The 19,848-nt window shown below is 43.5% G+C and overlaps 1 protein-coding gene across 3 annotated transcripts in view; it reads left to right on the top strand.

The window, feature by feature from the left end:
- The window catches only part of LOC119495594 (arginyl-tRNA--protein transferase 1), a 62,296-nt gene that overhangs the window by 24,888 nt on the left and 17,560 nt on the right, over positions 1-19,848 (top strand). For all 3 annotated transcript variants that reach the window (XM_037782228.1, XM_037782226.1, XM_037782227.1), the window contains 2 exons: positions 5,622-5,803; positions 10,012-10,111. In XM_037782228.1, coding sequence (XP_037638156.1) covers positions 5,622-5,803; positions 10,012-10,111 — 282 coding nt within the window. The remainder of the gene's footprint in view (positions 1-5,621; positions 5,804-10,011; positions 10,112-19,848) is intronic.

Here is a 19,848-nt window from a genome sequence, read left to right as displayed (position 1 = left end):
GTGGTATTCTCTGTGGTCACTGAGTGGGATGTAGGTGCAGCCAGGCATCACTGAGCTCTAGGCAGACCTGGTGAGCTACAGCCTCCACAAACACTAGTGGACCTGTTGGGTCAGTACAATTACACCAGCAATTAGACCCAGGATGGGCACTTATAGCAGCCACTTTAATAGGATTGAGGTCCAGGAGCACACGCAAACTGACTGACACACAAACACAGTCACACTGCGTTGCCCCCTGGGCCCCCTCAGGTCTTCACTAATGAACATCATTAGTGTTTATAGGAAACAAGCTTTTATCACCTCGTCAAGGCTGGCGGCCAGGCACACTGAATTACACAGTCCTACACACACACACACACACACACACACACACATACTTACTGTGGTACACTGCCTCACATATCTTCCTGCCTTCACTGTCCCCTCCTCTCAGACTGGTTCAGGGGCTCGTCTCCATTCGCTTGGCCTCCTCTCGCCCAACTTGTATTTCTTTCTTTCTCTGATCTCCCTCCCTGTCTTCTCCTGTCTCTGTCCAAATGCTCTCCATTTCAGAGTGATTATGCGCTACCTCTGCGTGTCGGCCTCCATCTGTCTCCAATCAGAGTGCTATTAAAATACACACACAGACACTCACCACATGGACCTGCATACTGTGTGGTTCATCAGCTCACATGTAAGCCTGCATTTATACAAATGTATGCAAACGGCATACTTAGAAATCCAACTGCAGCTAATTAGGACCCAGGTTGTCTGACTTGTTTGTTTGTTGCTCGCTGTGTTCTGTTTCACCAAAATTGCAGAGGATTCGTGCTGAAACTCTGAGGTAATTAACATCAGCTGCCCCTGATTCCTCTGGGGGGGGGGTTTCAATACATTTACACACACGAACAGACATTTGTGCAGTCTGATAAACAGTGGCACAACAATACCTGCAAACACGATGAGCAGCAGTCATACAGGTGTTTGTCCCTGCACTTGACCTCAGTGAAGTCTAACGGGCATGTGCTGGAGAAACTCCAGGTTTTATGGGCTGTGTGGGGTTCGTGCACTCATTCTGTTTCTATTTATTTTTCTTTACAGCCTCCTAATGTGTCTAACCAAGGGGCAAACACTCATTAACAGGGGTGTTGGCCAATTAGTCACCACGTTTTTTTATGGCTACAGCTCTCAAGCTTTCTCTCTGTCAGTCCTTTTGTGATTTGATCTCTCTCTTTCTTTGCCTGAGAGGAAGAGGATGAGAATTTTCATTATGTAAAGAAACAGAGATACACATCAGCCAGGAATGCACCAGCTGATGTACCATAGTAGTGAACACACAGACCCCAGTGTACATGCCTCAGCTGTAAGCCCAAAACAGCTGTATCTACTGAAAAACAACAGAACAGTTCTGTAAAGTAAAGTTCACTTTGTCCTTTACAGCTTTGGAGAAATACATATGTTTGCATACTGACGTACACTCACCGGCCACTTTATTAGGCACACCTGTTCAATTGCTTGTTAACATAAATAGCTAATCAGCCAATCACATGGCAGTAACTCAATGCATTTAGGCATCTAGAGGTGGTGAAGATGACTTGCTGAAGTTCAAACCGAGCATCAGAATGGGGAAGAAAGGGGATTTAAGTGACTTTGAATGTGGCATGGTTGTTGGTGCCAGACGGGCTGGTCTGAGTATTTCAAAAACTGCTGATCTACTGGGATTTTCACGCACAACCATCTCTAGGGTTTACAGAGAATGGTCCGAAAAAGAGAAAATATCCAGTGAGCGGCAGTTGTGTGGACGAAAATGCTTTGTTGTGATGTCAGAGGTCAGAGGAGAATGGGCAGAGTGGTTCGAGATGATAGAAAGGCAACAGTAACTCAAATAACCACTCTTTACAACCAAGGTATGCAGAATACCATCTCTGAACACACAACACGTCCATCCTTGAAGCAGATGGGCTACAGCAGCAGAAGACCACCCAGTACCAGCACCGGCCACTTTAATAGGTACACCTTGCACCTAATAAAGTGGCCGGTGAGTGTCTATAATAACGGTGCTCATGATGTGAGCTATGTTACACCTGCAGCCTGCTTGTGGGACCTGCTCTGTGTATGTTTGTTGTTGTGTTTGGATGCACATTTGTGTGTGAAACAAGGAGAGAGAGACCCTAAAATGTGTGAGATCAACATCTGTTGCTGGTCAGGGCCAGAATCACAACAACAGTATTGGTTCAGTAGATCTAACAACTTGTTGTGTTGCAGATTAGCACAGAGTTGGTGTTAAGCAGAAAAAAAGTGGTAACATAATAAATCATCCATAATTAATCTAGTCCCAGTCTAATTTAGTCTCAATTTCCGCTTGTTACAGTCAAACAAAATAAATAGTTAGGTTTAGGCAACAAAACTACTTGGTTAGGTTTAGGAAAAGTTAGTGGAAGTAGAGTTACTTAATTACGAAAGTTACATGACAAAATAACCCAACGTTTGAGTTAAACTACGGAAGTGGCGTAACATAAGTGCTTAAGTTACTTGACTCACACAGGACATGAATGTCGGTCCCCCCTCCCCCGAAAAACAAGCAAGAAATTGTAAATGAAACCATGCTCATCCCAAATATATTGTGCAATTCATTACTGGTGTGAGGAAATGGAATAAACACAAAGCTATTTCCAAAATCTGTTCTTCAACTAATATCGGTCTCATCCTCTGAGCAGAAGCCAAGCCATTGTCCTTTCTGTTATTGTTTTAAACAACTGCTTTGATCAGACACTTGTCATCACATTGAATTTAATGTCACCCTCTTTGTCCAAACTGGGACTTTTGATCAATGAGTTACACATTTATATGTTTTACACATAAAACATATAAATGAATGTTTAAAAGGCATCAGTGCTTTGCAGAGTCTAGCAGACTCATATGGGCCACAAATTGGTCCACTGACTTTCCAGCCATATACAATAATGTACTTTGAAATGTTTGTGATAGATATTCATCTATATTTGGGTGGCAGTGTTTCCGTATAATTGTACACATCACGGGAACCCCTGCCAGGCCCCCCCAAAAAATACAGTCGAGTGTCTGTTATCTAAACGGCTAAAGTCAGTTGAACGAGTGAAGTGAAGATAACGTTGTCCGTACCAGTTATAAACAGGCTCGGTAGTGAACGACACACTAATGAGTTGACGGAATCAGTGTTTTGGGGTTTTTAGCTGAGCTAGACCAGAGAATATTCGGTTAACACAGATCAGTGGTGCTGTTTTGCCCTCATTGTTCTCCGTGAATTTTGCTGGAAGTGATGTAGTATAGCCCCAGTGCGTTTCATGTGTAGTGAGCACTGTGCCGGACTGTTTAAAAAATACCCTTTTAAATCCTACATTGCTTGTTAGCAACTGATCAAATGGTAACTCAGGAGACAGTTTGTCCTTGTGCGCTCTCATTAATTTTCCATGCAGTTAACACGCTAGTCATAAGTTTGCTTTAATGAAAACTCAACTTCTGGCATTTGCTGCTGGTGTTCTTCACCACCTTTTTGGTGGATCTAATTTAGGCTGATGTGAGTAGTGGTTCATGTGGATTTTGAAAAGTAACTGATAAATATTTAAAGAAACTTAAAAGTGTTGAATTTGAGAACAGAATTTGATGTGGTGTAACTGTGTTTGCACAACCCCCCCATTACCGGCCCATCCACCAGGCCAAAATAGTCAAACCTAGGGGCTCGAATAAGTCACCTAACAAATGCCCACAACTTTAAACGATCACAGAAAAGTGTCTGAAAGTCAATATCACATACTGGGTTTCTGTTTCTGATGATTTTGCATGGTTGAAACTAACGCTCAGTAGGCTACACCACCTCCCCACTTTGTCAAGACAAGCACGCTGCTCGCACGGCGCTGCATTTAGGCCATATGTGAGCGATTTGGGGCTGCAGGGGAAGCTCTGGGGTGGTTTGAAGTGTTCCAGAGAATGTTTAGATTGTTGTCACGGTGGCAAGGACGCAACCATTAAGCTGTCGTCTGAGGTGACGCACAGGTCAGTCAGACAAGATCGGCCTTGAACATGGTATGAACTTATAAACAAACGTGCAAACGCAGACGGACATTACTTCTGCTGCACAGGCACTCACAGTCATATAATTGTGCTCAACAAGCATGTACGCTCAAGGTGGGGTAAGAAAAAAAAATCTCTTACACACACTGATCACCTCTCGCTCTTTCCCTTTTACTTACAACTTCTAAACTGACACAGAGGGGGCCTCTGACAAAGCCTCCAGTGTTTCTGGGGGAACTGCTGCCAAGAAATAACAGGCTGCCTGCTTTCACAGACGGACAGTTCCCCCAACCTCCGACACACACACACACATACAGAGCCACATAGAGCGCAGCGCTTGCTCCAGATGTGGTGCCTGTCACCCTTCAACACCCCGAGCTGCCCTCCAAATAGCTACTTTTTTTTTTCTTTCCTCCTTTTTGCCGAAACCACATCATCTTTATCTCATATCATATTATCATATATCCTCTGATGTGGAGCAGCATTCAGACAATTTAATCATCCCTTCCCACCCAAAAACTCCCACGTACACACACACACACACACAAAAGTAAATGGACTCTGGATGTGTCAGACAGGTAATCGGACCTGAGTGTTCAAGGGGCCTGAGCTAGGGGGATATATACTTTTATTTTTACTACCAGCTCTACTTAAGAAAGCCTTGCATGGCGGTAAGGAGGAATGTGGCACACAGTCACCCCATTGGTAACGTTCAGCCCTGTGGGGGTCACAGAGCGGCAGGGAGTGTGTGTGTGTGTGTGTGTGTGTGCTTTGTTTTTATTTGGTCAGGTTTAATTTGGTCAGAGTGTGGGCCCAGTGGTGCGATGGATTAGCGAGCTAGCTCTCTTAGTGTTGTGATAACTAGCAGCGTCTGCGCTACTTAACTGGGTCCAGATGAGTGTTGGTGAAGGAGAAGGATCCTGTTACTAGTGCACTGAAGAAACACACACACACACACAAACCAATACCCTGGCTTACTCTGACTTTTAACCCTAACCCCAAGCCTCTAGTCTTAAGCCTTCTGTGATAAAAGCAGTAAAGTGACTTGATTGAAAAAACCCAGCATGTGGATCCCTATGAGAAACGCAACGTGTGTCAAACACTTAACTGTTTATATTAGTGGGGTAGACTCGAGCACGCGGGTGAACACCTACACCCACATTCTTTCATGCCGCATGGAGAGAGCAGACACAGACATATTGGAGAAAGCTTGGCAACCCTCCACCACCGCCTGGTGAAATGGATTTTGCTCATGCAGGGTCTTTTTATTAAAAAGTCCTCTCCTGGAGTTTCTGTGGCCAGCTCCCCCCCAAACTCCACCCTGCTCTCGCTCCACATTTGGGAGCCATTAGCAGGCTGAACGGGAGGCTACTGTACACCCCCACACATAATGTGTGAGGCCTGGCAGGGAAAAGCCTGGATTATGATAACCACCATACAGGTGTGTGTGTGTGTGTATACGACAGTATAAAAACAGTCCTATTAAATACCACATTCTCATTCCACTGTGATTTATATATCTTACATAAATGGCACACAAGAGTATTACTATAGTTTTGACCAGTGACCACCTTCTTTTACTGTTTCCCCAGGCGGAACATTCTCCAGATGGGCCCGAGGTGGGCTACGGCTCCTTCCACCAGCAGTACTGCCTGGACGGGCGCATCGTGGCGGTGGGGGTCATCGATATCCTGCCTACCTGTGTGTCCTCCGTCTACCTGTACTACCACCCAGACTTTGCCTCGCTGTCTCTGGGCTCCTACTCTGCTCTCAGGTTGGTTGTTAAGACTTAGACCCTCCACATCATCCCCTTTCTGTAGTTATAGTTGTCATAAACATATTAGATGATGGTGGAGACGATTGGTAGCCACGATGCTATGTCAGTGATAGTGTCAGTGCTCATGCTTCATCAAATTAGGACCATGTTTTTTAGGGGTGGGAATCACCAGAGGCCCCACGATACGATATTATCAAGATACTTAAATCACGAGCTTAACTTCTTTAAACATTTTGCGAGATATATTGCGATATATTACCTTTTTCAAATTATGCAGTTTGTCAACATCTATTTTATCTAATAAGATACAGTTTTCACTCTGTTCATCTCAGAGTTTTCATTCACATATCTTGAGGTCAGAGGTCAAAGGACCTCTTTGAAAATGACCATGCCAGTTTTTCCTTTGGAGCGTTATTTAGCATTCTTCCCGACAAGCTAACAGGACCCTTAGGTTTTCTAGTTTCATATGATACCAGGATCGTATCATGACTTAAGTATCTTGTATCTTCTCTGGTGATTCCCACCCCTAATGCAATCAAATTCTGATGTAGAGGGCAGTAAAGCTTTAGCAATATCCAGATTATTTACAGTTATTATACTGTCTTAAAATGAATAGGGTAATGATTCGATGTAGCTCCTTTCAAGAGAAGAATTGCTTTTCCTCTCATTGGTGACCATAACCTCTTTCGTTCTCTTTTATTCTTCCTCCCTTTTCATTCCTTGCCCTCCCCTTAACCTCCTCTCTCCCTGACTCTTGATCTTTTTGTCTCCTCCCAAATTTTTATCTTTCCTTAGAACTGTATACTATAAGTGCCATAATAGAGTAGGTTGGGGAAAAGTACCTCTTTCTTCACACTTGATTGGCCGAGGCGGTGCTCCGTTTGCGGTTCAGCTGACGACAGTTCTCTCTGCCAAGATGAAATAAGAGAACACACACATACGCTACAGGCGCACATATCTGGCGTTTCCTGTAAAAATGTAACCCAATAATGTGAGAAAGGCTTTTTAAAATATTTCTGCACAGATGTGGGAGACCGGGTGATCTCCACTTCAAAGTTGTACAGGTGCTCGTATGTGAGTTGTGAGCGGTCATTCGTGTGCGCATACATGTGTAATCGCACACTAAGTGAGCCCAGCAGCTCGGACAGACAGGCTCTGCTCATATAGAGGGAACACCCTGGTCATCACTTGTTATTTTAAGAGTCTGACTCCAAGAGTAACACAGAGTTCTCGGTGTGTGGAGGAGGCCTTGGAGAAGAGAGCCAGCGGGACTAAAATCCTCCCGTTTGTTTACAGACACCAGAGCCGAGGCCTTTGATCAGGTCTGGATACTCCCTCGTCTGCTTGGCCTGGCTGACTCTGTCCAAAACTTACTGTTCAGAATAAATGTACGCACACCCCCACACAACGTGTGAAAACATTCATTACATTAGACGGTGTTTCTTCTCCACAGCAAGCCCAACTGGACTGGAACATGGGCTGTTCAACCATGTACAAGTGCACTCCTTTAAAACAATCATGTACATTTGAAGTATGTAGCAGAACGTTGCTTTTTCCTAGCAACAAAGAAGTCATGGAAAGGTTATGGAAAGACAGGGAAAAGTGCTTCAGTGGGAACCCTGATTTGTTAAACATATTTGCCCGGTCATCATCTGAGGAAACAGCTGTAGAGTTTAGATTATATTACACTCGTGGTTGTATGTAAAGTACAAAAACCAAGTACAACCCTATGTGTATTTCGGTCCTTTGTACATTAGTTTGTGCGTGTTATTCAGCGGTAGAAACAGGAGAGGGGGATGTTGAGAAATTTCTTGCAGGAGTGTAGCTCCTTCTGCCACGGGCCCAGAGGACAGGAGGAGGAGGAGGAGGAGGAGGAGGAGAAGTAAAGAGGCACATAATGAGGTGCCTGAGGCACTGTGTGTTGGAAACACAGCTGGTGTCCAACCGCGATCACTTTCTTATGAGATGTCCTGATTATGTTATGTTGCCCCTGATCCTCATCCACGTTCTTAAATATGAGCAACAATTGCTGCACCAATCAAATTTTTTTTTCCGTACATAATAAAGTGGCAGAATGCACATGTAGACTACAGTAAGACGACATTAGAATAAGTAAAACTATTTAGATTTTGGATAGTCGACATTACAACTTTCCATTATTGGAACATTATTATTTACAATAATTACAATACTATTACAATATTTTGCCATAGTTGCGCATCATTTTTAAGGAAAAAGTGCAGTCTAATGCATGTTGAAGTCAAACCACTGTGCTAGAGCTGCAACAATTAATCGATTAGTTGCAAACTATTAAATTAATCACCAACTATTTTGATAATTAAATGGTTTGAGTAATTTTTAAAGAAAAAAAGTCAAAGTTCTCTGGTTTCAGATTCTTAAATGTGAATATTTTCTGGTTGCTTTACTCCTCTATGACAGTAAACTGTTGTGGACAAAACAAGACATTTGAGGACGTCATCTTGGGCTTTGGGTTGACATTTTTCACCGACATTTTCAAACAACTAATCGATTAAGCGTTACATAGACAATAAAGACCTGGATTTGCACAAATCCTTCAGACTGGCTCAGGACATCCCAAATTGTTTTTATTTTATTTTTTTAAATATATGCAGTACCTACAGTACTTAAACTGTGTTATTTCAGGTTAATTTCCCTAATTAAATAAGCCTCTGTGTGTTCACTCTGCACTTTACATCTGGCCAATCAACACTGTTCTCGTAGTGTTTGGTAATGAAATGTTTCCGCATGCATGCGAGGCTGCAGTAAGCACCTTGTGGTATGCACTATTATGGGACCTTTGTGTCTGGGTGTGTGTGTGTGTGTGTGTGTGTGTGTGTGCACATCAGTATGAGGGAAGCTTTGCAGGAGCAGAGGGCTTGATAATTGGCTTGTGCTGGAGTGTCAGATGGCTGAAGAGGGGATAATGGCGGACTCAAGCTGCTGCCATGGGGGTGGAGGTGGGGGTGTGAAGGCCTCAAGTGAAGGGGGGGCGCAGGGCTTTTTGTGAATGGGCCCCTCGCCTCTCTTGACCCCCCTCCCCCAATTCAGGCCTGCCGGGCGCTTTTGTGGAGAGGGGATGGGAACCCAGGAACCTGGCAGCAAGCGGGTGACCTTCTAGCACCTCGCTCTAGCTGCCTCTCTTCTCCCTCCCTTTCTCTTTCTTGACCCTCCTCTTTTATATTCTCCTCCTGCTCTCTCTCTCTCCCTGTCTCCCCCCCTCCCTGCCTCGGCCTGCTTTGTCCCATGTCTTATTTTTCAGTGCATCTATTTTATTTTAAGGCCTCTTTCTCTCTCTGTTAGGTATTGTAAGAAAGGGAATTCTCCCCCTTCATTTGAGCGGGTGAAACACAGAAGGGTGGAAGGAAGAATGAAACAAAAAGAGAGAAGAAAGAGGAGCTGGAATTTAGTTATGGAATAGTGAAGGAAACAGTGGAGGGAAAGGGGGAAAATGGGCTTTTAGAAATAGGATGCAATTAAGGAAGAAACTATTGGGGGAAAAATAAAGCAGGCAAGACATTTACTGTATTTGAAGAAGCCATATAAATCTTCCAAGTTCTAAATCTTTATTTTACACGCTCTCTCCCTCCTTTTTCACCACCTTCTTTTCTGCCGGAGGGCTCAATGCAGATAAAGAGAAGGCAGTTGTTTTTGTGTAATGAAATGAGACCAAGAAAAGCTGCCTTTTTGAGTGTGGGTGTTTACTTCCTCAGCTTAGGCACAGCTCTAGTCAGAGCAGCTAGGACCAATGTTATTTCTTAATGCCCTCATTTATATGCTGTTGATATTCTAACTTGTAAGTAAACACATTTAAGTTAGTTGGTGTACACTTAGACACTACTTTTTGGGTATTGCAATATTAATTATGTTCTAAATTACTCTTTGCTTTGTCTGGCTTATTGTTTTCAGTGATGAAAACCACCTGTGTCATTTGTTTGACTGTCCTTTAGCATACAAAGTCTAACTGCACGCACATACATTAGTAGCTAAAACACAATGCAAACTACTTAGCATCAGCCGTCATAAACATAAATGAAAAACAGCACCTCCAACCAGGATCAGCTGAAAGAAAGTGGTGCTGCAGTGAGCCATCATTGTAACGCATGCATATGTGCTGTTTCTGGAAGCCTGAGCCTTTTCTTACAATGCCTCTCTGAAAAGGTGTGTCTGTGTGTTTCCTGCCACAGGGAGATCGCTTTCACCAGGCAGCTGCAGAAACAGTCCCCCAAGCTGTGCTACTACTACCTGGGCTTTTACATTCACTCCTGCCCCAAGATGCGCTATAAGGTATGGATTGTCTCACATTCAACACGTTTCTCATGTTTTTCACCTTTTATATAAACACTAAACAGCATCTCCAAAATGCTAAACAAGATTAAATGGATTTGTTTCTCACATGTTTGATACTTCAAAATATTATTATTAATATGTTATTTCCACATCACCTTGAGCATTTTTCACATGATATTATATTATTATTAAGGTTGAACGATATGGGAAAATAATCTGATTGACGTTTTTTTATTTTTTACCAATATTGTATTTCAGTATACAATTTTAAGATAAGTTCCTTGTCTTCTGAATTATTCATTGTACATAAGCAATAAATCCTTTTATAGATTCAATTGAATTGCGTTGCTAGGCAACAGCTTGGGTCCATGTTTACTTCCTGTCAGCTGATGTCATTCGCATACACGGCAACAGGAAATAAACTGGGACACATTTGGAATGTTTACGTTTACAACTGTAAAAATGGTCCAACACAACATTAGATACAGTCAACGTATAAACTGCTCTTTCATGTCGGCCAGGCCTTCATGTTATGATGAAATGGGATAAATTGATGCATGAATTGATGAATAACGTATCTTTATTGAGCTATTTAATTGTAAAAACCTTCAGTCACAGTACAATATTGCGAACTTCAAGTCTGGTAAACATGTAATATCATCATCATGACTTAACTCTTTTACTAAAATCTGAAAAAAGAACATTATGAAGAATCAAAATGAATCTTACTGATCTCCAGTCAGTTACAGTAACAAAGCCTCTCAAATCTAAACAGCCGACTATGGCTCTGCCACACTAAAACTTCAAAACAACAGTGATCCCTGTCGGGTGGTGGTCGGCCTACTTGACACACTGGTAGTCGGGTTTTTAGCCATGCAACTGTCATACGCAGCTTTGTAATGCTTTTTTTAAAAGCTGGATCAGATTTGTAGTGTTGCCTCATGTTGTAGCTATAGTAGCAAGTCACGTTCTGCACAATACCTGACTCTGTCGAGCATCTTCTTGTATAAACCCAAAATAGGTTCCGACACACTGTTCCTTTGTGACATTTTTTTATCGCAGCTTTTGTGATTTGAAGATTGCCTTCTATTACATCTCGATGACGGTTTTAATTTGATTAAGACCTAACTAGTATTATATTTAATACTTCAATCTTTCGGCAACAACGAGGGGATTGCTGCAACACTAGATGGTCCTAGTGTGAGTTAAACTTACAGTATATTCCCGGCAGTGTAAATGCTTTTTGCTCTAATGTAATACACTTTACTAACTTTATGGCATCACTGCTAAATTTGTGTTCTTCTTCTCTGTCTGCTAATTTCTGTTAACTGTTAATGATAACCCGCTTTAATGGATGTACAGCATTAAGCTCAGCGGTGTTGTGTTTCCATGCTTTGTTTATAATATTTCACATAAAGTGTTGAGTTTTCGCCTAGCTCCCCAAAATGCCACGATGATATATGACCAACATTTTGATGTGCAAGCCCATTTCACGTGAGACAAATGTTTCTGCTCTGTCTGTTTGTTGTTTTAATGTTTCACACTGAGCCTCGCTGCCACAGTATCTCTCTGTTCATATCCGCCCTTTATTGTGCCGTTATCATGTGTGGAGGACAGATGGTAAAGCTAAAGTTCAACTGTTTTATGGACACATCAGGATGATGAGTCAATTTCCAATGTGTCGATGCCTCACCCACACTATTTACATATCTTTCTCTCTCCGGAATTGGTCCTCGCCTCTCTGGCCAGTGACCAAAGTGGTTTGTTCCTCTGATTACTTCTGCATAATGTAGGTTTCTATCTTCCTGAGAGGCATTAAATGTCCCAACTGCCTGCTTGTAAAGGAAGAGGAAGACCAGCCCCCCTCTTTTCCTCTTCTACTTTTGTTATTATAGGTGCGAAGGCCTCAACAGGGGCCTACCTATGTGCTTTTCCACATGAACCCTGGCACCTGCTCTAACTTTTCATGTGTTACAGTTTGGAATTTTGTTGTCCATACGTCTATCCAGCTTGGTGATACATATCAAGTATACCTTTTACTGTAGGAGGAGATAGTTGATTAGATGGTGTGTATAAATCCTAAGGTAGATCAGGGATGCCCTGTCAGAGATCTTCTGTCGCTATCAAGATAACATGAACATTCAAATGCAATATAGACTCAAATACATATGGAAACGTTATTAAACCTAAAACAGCTGATTCATATGCAGTAAACCTCAAGTTGGGAGGAATAAAAACAAGGAGAAATTTAAGTAGAGTGTGAGAGAAAAAAAAGGATAGAGGGGAGGCGCAGGCAAGGAAGAGAGGACGAGGCTGCTGAAGACATTAAAGGTTGAGAGGAAGGTCACTCTGACGGCAACTCAGTAGCAAGGAGTGTGTTGCACACATGCCCATATGTATGCATCATTTTATATAACTGCAGTTGATGTACTTTTAATCAAAATGCATAATGTATATGCTCACAGGAGCCACTACTCTCAAACATTCACACCAAACACCAGTTAAAGATCTATAGCTTCAAGGAGGACGGTGAAAGAAAGCAGCCTTTCCAAGTCCATTAGTTTGGCCATGATTTCCCATTCATCCTTCTTTCTCTCATCCATCTACTAATTCCTCTATTTCTCTGTCATTTCATTCAGATGTTCCCACAGCTTGTTCTTGTCCATGGGAGACTGATGTCTTGTTGGGGATTATGGCAACGTGCCACATCTTTTTATCCATTTACATCTTGTTTTGCCCATTTTCTCGGTTTGGGAGTCTGTGTATGGAATGCATGTGAGCGTGTTTGCTCTGTTTATGCGTCTGTGTGTTGAATCTTGATCACGCTGTTTGTCTGAGAACGCTGTTACCACAGCACCTAACCCCCCCTGCGCTGGTATTTACCCCCCCAACCCCCCATATCTGCTCTTGTGTGTTTGCCATTGCGGCGCGTTGTTCACAACCTCCCCACTTCTTCCTATTTTACCCGGCTCGGGGAGGAACACAGAACAAGGGTGAGAAGGTTGCCCAGTTCCCACCTTTGGGCTCTCACACTCCCACAGAAACACACCCACGCTCAAACACACTCTCACCACATGCACAGTGTCTTGCTCTATTGTCTGATTTGCATATGAGCCCAAGTAGTTCATTAATGCACAGACATACTGTGGAATTGTCACTAAGATGGGGGAGCCCCTAAACTCCTCCGTTATTGTGTTGGAGGTTTTCGGGTTTCTGGATCTCAGTCCTGCTGCTTGCCTCTTCTAAAGACCAAAACACCAGCACTTGAACCCTGCTGGACACCACTCAAACCCCTTGAACACCACTCCCTCTCTCCTCATTTTACCCACCTACCCCCTCCTTCCTGCTTGCCACCTCTTCAGGGAACTCCCTCTATACCCATCGCTTTCTGAGACCAATGTGGATCCATTTAAAAAATACATTTCTGCCCCTCCATTAGAGTTTCAGTGCACGCTGGTGGTGCTTTTCACACCCAAATCCTGAGCCTTTTGGAAATATTTGGATAAGAATGAATGTGCTTGAATAATATAAAGAAAATGTAAAAATGGCTGATATATAATTGTCAGCTTGTAAACGCTTCACGAACACTGCCGACTACTTCACTCAGCAGAATCATCGAGGGGCTAACTCTCTGTCACCTCCAACTCCATATTATTGTTATTTAGTGTTTAATTGCACCAGTTACCTCATACATGTGTTGTCATCAATGGAGTTTTGTGTTTTTGTTGTGAAATAATGATTTGGTTATAGGGCTCAGAAGGCAGCCAAAGGATTTCTGTCATGGTTAGCAGGTCACATTTATGATTCTCAATCCGATCAGTGAATTATACTTGTGTGGAGTATCTGGCCACGCTTTTCAAATTGGTCTATCGACAACAATTAACATTGTTATTTACCAACATGGACTGAGTTAGGTATTGGGTTAAAGCTGCAACAATTAACCGATTAATTGATTAGTTGTCAACTATAAAATTAATCGCCAACTATTTTGATAATCGATTAATCAGTAAAAATTCTCTGATTCCAGTTCCTTAAATGTGAATATTTTCTGGTTTCTTTACTCCTCTATGACAGTAAACTGACATTTGAGGACGTCATCTTGGGCTTTGGGAAACACTGATCGACATGTTTCACCATTTTCTAACATTTTAAAGACGAAACAACTAATCAGTTAATCGAGAAACTAATCAGCAGATTAATCAACAATGTAAATAGTCGTTAGCTGCAGCCCTAGATTGAGTTTTTGGTATTCATTGTTTACATAGAATTTAAATTAGGATAGCAAAGCTTTAGAGAACAATTTGAACTATGTGTGCAAGGTAAACTTTTGAATCGAACTGTGATTTAAAGGTGCTACATGCGACATTGGGAGCATTTCTATTGCCTCCTCTCAATGTGGTGACAGCTGAGCCGGTGACTCGTAGCTAATGGTGCTAACAGTGCTAACAGCGCTATCATTGAAAACAAATACAACAGTGCTGACAGAGCTAACAGTGTTAACCTGGGGGGGGGGGAGGGACCGGAGGTTGGGTGCTACGCTTCCACGACAGCGCCGTCGGACAAGACGGCGTTATCAGCTATAACCGCCGTATGAGTGCAGTGCAGAGCAGCGGTCGTGAGCTAGCCAGTGGGGCACGCTCACATGCACTAGAAGCATGCCAGGCCGACCCGAAAATGTCAACAAAGCACAGAGAAGCTCTGATTACAACACACACAGAGAGAGAGTGACTCCATTCTCTGCTCAGGTAGACATTACTCCTCTATATCTTTACATAGACAATAGATGTTTGATGATATTTTAATGCTCTGAATATCGTATAGAGCACCTTTAAATTTATCTACGTAATGTTAATGTAGTGGACATGGCCTGAATATCAGTGGAGCTTAGAATACCGTACTCAACTCAACATGCTGAGATGAATACTAAAAACATCTTATCTATCTGAAACCAGTTTCCTCTCTGAGGAATTTCACACGATTGTTCATACAGTACTCTCATTCCCTGAGGAGCAATAGAAGTGCATTGTTTATGTAACTGACACCAGCAGCATTGTGAAAGTCTTTCTATGGTGACTCTATATAGAGTTCATAGACACACTGGAGAGTTTTTAAAACTAGTAGTACTTCCTTAAGCCTCTACCTGAGCTGTTCTTTTGTCTGTTCTGTCCCCTCGTATCCTCCTGCTGTATGTGTGTTGGGGATTCGACTGTGTCTGGCTACAGACTAGTGGACTGACTCTTATCTGTGTTTCCATTTTAGAGTGTTCTTGAATTCTGAGTTGGGCGGAAAGTCTTTTCTGCCAGGTCACATCTCTGCGTGCCCAGGGGAACAGCCCCATGTGTGATGGGTTTTAAAACCTCTTAGCGGTGCCAAGCCTGGACATGGTCCTGTAGAGCAGCCTTAAAGGGTCCTAGAAGACTTGGAGTCCGGCCAGGAACAGGGGGCTGCCTGGCCAGTGTCAGACCCTCTCCTTTGTTCTCAAAGCTGGGACGGAGCGTCCCACAGAGCCTTGCTGGTTTGGCTGGTGGGTTCAGGGTTAGACGTGACATCCTGCCCCTGGCTCCTGTCCCTGCTCCCTTTGGCCCTCCCTGGCCCTCTGATGTTGAGCTGTAGAGAGCAGAAGGTGAAGCTGTTGGAGGCTAAATGAAACCAAAGGTCTTGGCCCTTCTGCCACTCTTCTTTTTTTCACGTTGCCTCTCATGTGAAGCTAAAAGTCATCTGAATAAACCCGCTTTCGTGACTTTAGACAGAAAAACTGAGACTTTGTGGCTTACAGAGCTAAAGTCTGTCTTGTTGATAATTGCCTGAAATGTCACGCAGCATATTTGTAGCTCGTTTGGATAGATTGTGGTCCAATGGGGATAAACACTGAAAGTGCACATTTCTTGGGGCTTCCCTAGCAGAAAAGCCTGTCGCTGCATGCTCAGGAAAATCCTGGCACCATCAAGACATTTTGCAATAGACCTATATCTAGATGTAGCTATAGTTTATATATCTTCTTATATTACCTGAGGGTCACATTCTTGACATAATCTGCCTTATACCCAGCACTTCAACCCGCACATTTTTCTCACCATGTTTTTATTCCCTTGTCCTCCAATAACTTCACCATCCAGATTCAGCAGCTCGCAAAATGTACTCAAAGTTTCATTAGCTTTTCATTTGATACATTTCCACTTTTCATTTCGGAACAGAACAAGGAGTAAAAGATCCGTGCCACGCTGTACTGATTTTTCCATTTCTCTGCAGAGGTGTGTGTGTATGTGTGAGCACTCGTCCATGTCGGTTATTTCTAAGTACTGAATAAGCAGACTTTGATGATAACAAACGAGGCGCTCTCCCACTTGGCTTCACCGATCTGCAGTACCTGGTTTTAACAGATCAAGCACTTTTTTGATGCACTCACACACACACACAAACACACACTCACACACACACAGAGACCGAATATCCAGTTAGTGAGGGAGTGAGAGAGTTACATGAAGTGGCTCTTACTCTTGTTATTATTGTTCACAGTGAAAGAATGTCTCGTTCTGAGCCCAGGAAACCATTAAATTTTCCACAGAGGGGGAAGAAAGAGCGAGTGAGCAAAATAAGTGAAAGGAGGAGGAAGAGGACAGATGGAGAGAGAAAAAAAGGAGTGACAAAATGTGTGCCAAATGAGAAAAGGAGGCGAGATGAAAAGGATTATTCGTTTCCCGGCGGTACTTCACTGACTTTTAAAGAGCCCCTTTTCGCGGCAGCTGCACCTCCGTTCCCTTTCAAACCCCGACTCCTCCTCGCCCACAAACAACAAACACTGTCAGAGAGCCGGTCAGCTCTCTAGCAACAGCCAGCAGTTTAACACACGGCTTTTGAATTCAGTGGACCTGAAATGAATCCATCCAGGTGTCAGCCACTGTGTGGAAGAATTTGACGTTGGTTTTCAGTCATTTGCTGCTTGGCTAATGTCTGCCTTAATCAGTGTGTGCCTGCAGGCTTTTCTGTCACCTGCTGCATGAGCTTAGTTCTCATGACATCAATTAGACATGACAAATTACCTCCCAGCTCAGGCACGTACATCGGACCTCATTTTCTCAGGACGCGCATGAGCTGCACACGGAGATGTTTTTTTTTTTTAAAAGTTGAATAGAGATCAATACTTTCCTTTTCGCACTGATTTAATTTCAGTTCAGTCAAATTAATCCTGAATATCTGGCCCACAAAGAAAAAATTGTGAATCAATGCAGGGCCATAGATAACCTGCAGTGTATATTAATGTAATGAATCTTTCCCTCCAACAGTCCGCCTTCTCTCCAGGTACGCAATTTACAGGTTGTGACATGCTAAAAAAGGCTCCGAGCCACAGCCATCAGGACCATGCATGCATGTTATTTTCACTCAAGGGGCCCATTCAGACGGTATGTTATGTGTATGTGTGTGACCTCACATTCTGCATGTCACTTGTAGTACATCTGGGTAGATTAAGAGTGACAGTGAGTGAGTTTGAGGCATCTAGAGGCCCCCATCCCTGCAGCACATGACTTCTTTTTTCAATATGTTGGGTTTGTTCATGGGGGCATTCCTTCCTTCCTTTCCCTTCCTCTCTCGGCATAAACTTTGATAAATTTTGATGAGTTGCAATGAAGAGGTTTACAGTGAAGAGTTTGTGTGGAGCTGTGGGTTTACGCTTCACAGGCGGCCCTACAGGTCCAGGCACAGTACCGCCACCCTTTTTCTCTTTCTGTCCCTCTTTCTTTTTTGTTTTCCGTTCGTCTTTCAGCGACTGTTCAAGAAAGCAGCCACCATGCTGGTCGGGATGAAAGATTGATAGAGAGAGAAGGGATCGGACTGAACAAACTGATTTCATTCAGAGTTGAAACATGGCATCACATCTAGTCTAATGTTATTCCTGTGCTAGCCTGCAGGAGTTTATTTTCTGCAGTGGTGAGGATCCTGTTCCTCCAATTTTCATATCTGCATGTGAAGAAGTCATGACGGCTGAAATAGAGGTGGTATAGAGTTACCGTGGTGAGTGCAGAGTTTCATGTTGAAACTGATGGCCTCATGTGTTTATCGTAATCATTTTTTTTCCTTCTGCTTTCTTTTCCTCAGATGAAACGATATTCAGTCGGTTTTTAGAAGGTATTTTTTTTTTTTTGCCAGTAGCATTACCTTCCAACAATCCACATGTTAGAAAACCTGTGCCCATCAAAATAAGATCAAACCCAACCAGGCCCATTTTCACCCCCTTTGTGAAATTTATAAGCTAAAGCATACCTCTTTAGCTGCCTTCCAGCTCCCCTCCCCCTGTCTTAAGTTTCTGACAGAAACAGTTCTGTTTGATTTAGCTCGACAGGAGACCACCAACAGTGCACCTCTCAGCAGAAACATTTGTTTAAAGTTTTTGATAATTTCTCTTCTCTTTTATGCCTCGTCATTCTTTTCTCCTTGTGTCCCACCACGGTTGTGTTTTTAACAAATCATTAACAGGCTACAGCAGAGTCTGGGGTGCGACCACTGCTTGGTTGGCACCCCCTAGGAGGAGCGTTGACAGGGTGATGGTCTGAGGGAGCAGAGGTCAAGAGGTCAGGGCAGACGGTTCAGTCTTACTGTGTGTGGACGGACGGAGTTGGTGGGGAGGAGGGTGAAGGTGTGAAGGTCACCAGGGCGAAAATGAGAGTTTGGAGGTGGTGTCATGCTGAGCAGATCCAGAGCCCTCTAGCTGCCAGCCGGAGGTGTTTGCCTTGCCATTAACTTCACCACTATTTATTTTCAAACCTGCTGCAGCTGCGCCACTTTGTCTGAAACGCCTGGTCTCTTTTTGGCAAGGGAATGCATTCAGATCTTTTGATAAGCACTACTGGACAGAATGAGCTGGTCTCATAAATGCAGTTAGACTCTTACTCAGAGTTTGGGTGGAGGGCCTCGCAGAAGGTGGGGTTTTAAGACCGAGATTAGGGGCTGCGGTTCTGACTGCAACTCAGTAAGCTGTGGTCTGTGTCAGACAGGCGTAACAGCTCGCCTGCCCATAAAGACCAGAGGAGATAAGGAGATAAAAGTCTGTGAGCTGATGCCCATAAAAGCACTGCCGCTAGTTCTCAGGGCTCCGTCGAAATGTGATCCTGTAAAAATATTTTCTCCTCATTAACCTGTCATCCGTGGAGCCGTGACGCATAGCCAGGCGAGGGAGTGCTGGGACAGAGTGGGGTGTGTGGAGGGGATTGTCTAGGGGCCCGAGGGGCCGACTTACCAGCCTGGATGCTTTATTTGAAGGTCGTTCTGTGGTAATGTGTTGAGCAGGGTGAAAAGGCCTTGGTGGTGCCCGGAGTGTTTAAACAGCAGCAGTTTGCGTAAATCTCCCTAAACACAGATGCTGTTCAGGGCACTCACTCACTATATGTACATTTTGTCACAGACTGTGGTGAAAGTGCGTCTATTCTGAGACACTGCTTGTTTGGACATGTCTTTCACTGGTGCTGTCCGTCTGTCCGGCCTGCCTCGTTCTTGGTTTTATTTGTCTAGCTGCATGTGTGTTTGTGTGAGCGGCGCTGTTTACGTGTGTCCATCAGCAGCTAGAGGCCCCCCCGACCCCGTCCGTGCCCCCTTGTCTGGGCAGAATATGTGCGTTTCAACAGATGAAAAAGGGGGTGCATTGTGAGAGCTGTATGTTTGAGAGAGAGAGTGCGGATGTAGGGATCAGGGCCTCTGTTTATTGTTTTTTTGACTAAGATTGGCTGAATGTGACCCTGGGT

The sequence above is a fragment of the Sebastes umbrosus genome, chromosome 10 (genome assembly GCF_015220745.1).
Source record: "Sebastes umbrosus isolate fSebUmb1 chromosome 10, fSebUmb1.pri, whole genome shotgun sequence".
In the NCBI taxonomy this organism is placed as follows: domain Eukaryota; kingdom Metazoa; phylum Chordata; class Actinopteri; order Perciformes; family Sebastidae; genus Sebastes; species Sebastes umbrosus.
The sequence above is the reverse complement of the archived record's forward strand: the minus strand, read 5'-3'. Positions and strand labels throughout refer to the sequence as shown.